General features: G+C 39.6%; 1 protein-coding gene across 1 annotated transcript in view; it reads left to right on the top strand.

The window, feature by feature from the left end:
• The window catches only part of LOC102671133 (UPF0489 protein C5orf22 homolog), an 834013-nt gene that overhangs the window by 699473 nt on the left and 133316 nt on the right, over positions 1-1224 (top strand). Inside the window, exon 6 of the mRNA XM_006618905.2 lies at positions 945-1060. Coding sequence (XP_006618968.1) covers positions 945-1060 — 116 coding nt within the window. The remainder of the gene's footprint in view (positions 1-944; positions 1061-1224) is intronic.

Below are 1224 nucleotides of genomic sequence, written 5' to 3'. Positions count from 1 at the left end.
GAGAGAGAGAGAGAGAGAGAGAGAGAGAGAGAGAGAGAGAGAGAGAGAGAGAGAAAAGAAAAAAGAAAAAGAGAAAGAGATTCCTTATGTCGTCGTAGTGACGTAATGGAAGACAGAAGTACTATATTTATGTAAATCACGTCGGCGTATCATGGATACCATTTTTATGCATGGCATATGTGTATAACGTGTGCCATCGTCGCGACGCGCTGCAAATTTATGCTGTCTTTACGCGAACTCTTATAGGAAGCTATCCGTTATTTTCTGCGTTTTACGTACAATTTGTGAAGAAATCGCATGGCAGGAGACAGTGATGGAAATGAAACGTGATGATACTTGAAATGGCGAAGGAAAATGTAGATGAATTGCAATTTGAATATCCGCGTGTTTGAATAAGAACGATAGTAATAATGGTAACCAGCTTGGATCTTTGGTATTCATGCCAAAATCTCTAATGTATGTAATTTTTATTGTAAATCATTATTATTATTATTATTATTATTATTATACATTGCACAAAAATCAAATTTCTCCAGGCCAAATACCACTCTTTTCAAATCTTGACGACTCGTCACTGTTTACTCGTCGAAACTGTCAAGTTAAAACGAGAATTAAAATTGAAAACAAAAATATAAAAATTTCGGAGAATCTCGAAAATATTAGAAATTATTCTTCTTTCAAAAACACTTTGATCGCAAACAATCAATATTTAAAAAAATATCTCGAGTCATCTCTAAATATCTAATAACATTACGCAACCGATTATTCCATCGTTCCTCCAACAATCTCTCAACAGAGAAACGACATCCGTTTCAAAAAAATGTTCACGAGAACATGAACATTCAACACCCAATAACCCCTGTCACCCATCGATCCTGGAAACAAATTAACCGGTTAACCATGAACTACTATATATCCTCACAATGATACCTCCCTTTCTCCAGGTGCTGAGGGAGGTTACAGCCGCGAGGAACGAGCAGCTCACCGAGTTGGAAAACCTCTTCGGCCATTTGGACGAGCACAGAAGCCTGCAGGGTTACGAGGGCGAGAGATCGGCGCGGTGAGTTTGCACGATTTTTTTTATTACAGAGTCCACGTGAGAATGGGGCGATTTGCATGGGGTGGCCGTAAATCACGCGGCCCTGTAACGGGATTAAAATGAGTCAAATGGCGACGAAATGCCTCGATACGCGAACATTCGCCCCCGTAATCGGATTGGCTTCG

The sequence above is a fragment of the Apis dorsata genome, unplaced genomic scaffold, assembly GCF_000469605.1.
Source record: "Apis dorsata unplaced genomic scaffold, Apis dorsata 1.3 scaffold_382, whole genome shotgun sequence".
Taxonomy (NCBI): Eukaryota; Metazoa; Arthropoda; class Insecta; order Hymenoptera; family Apidae; genus Apis; species Apis dorsata.
Note: the sequence above shows the minus strand (reverse complement) of the source record. Positions and strands in the feature narration are given on the sequence as shown.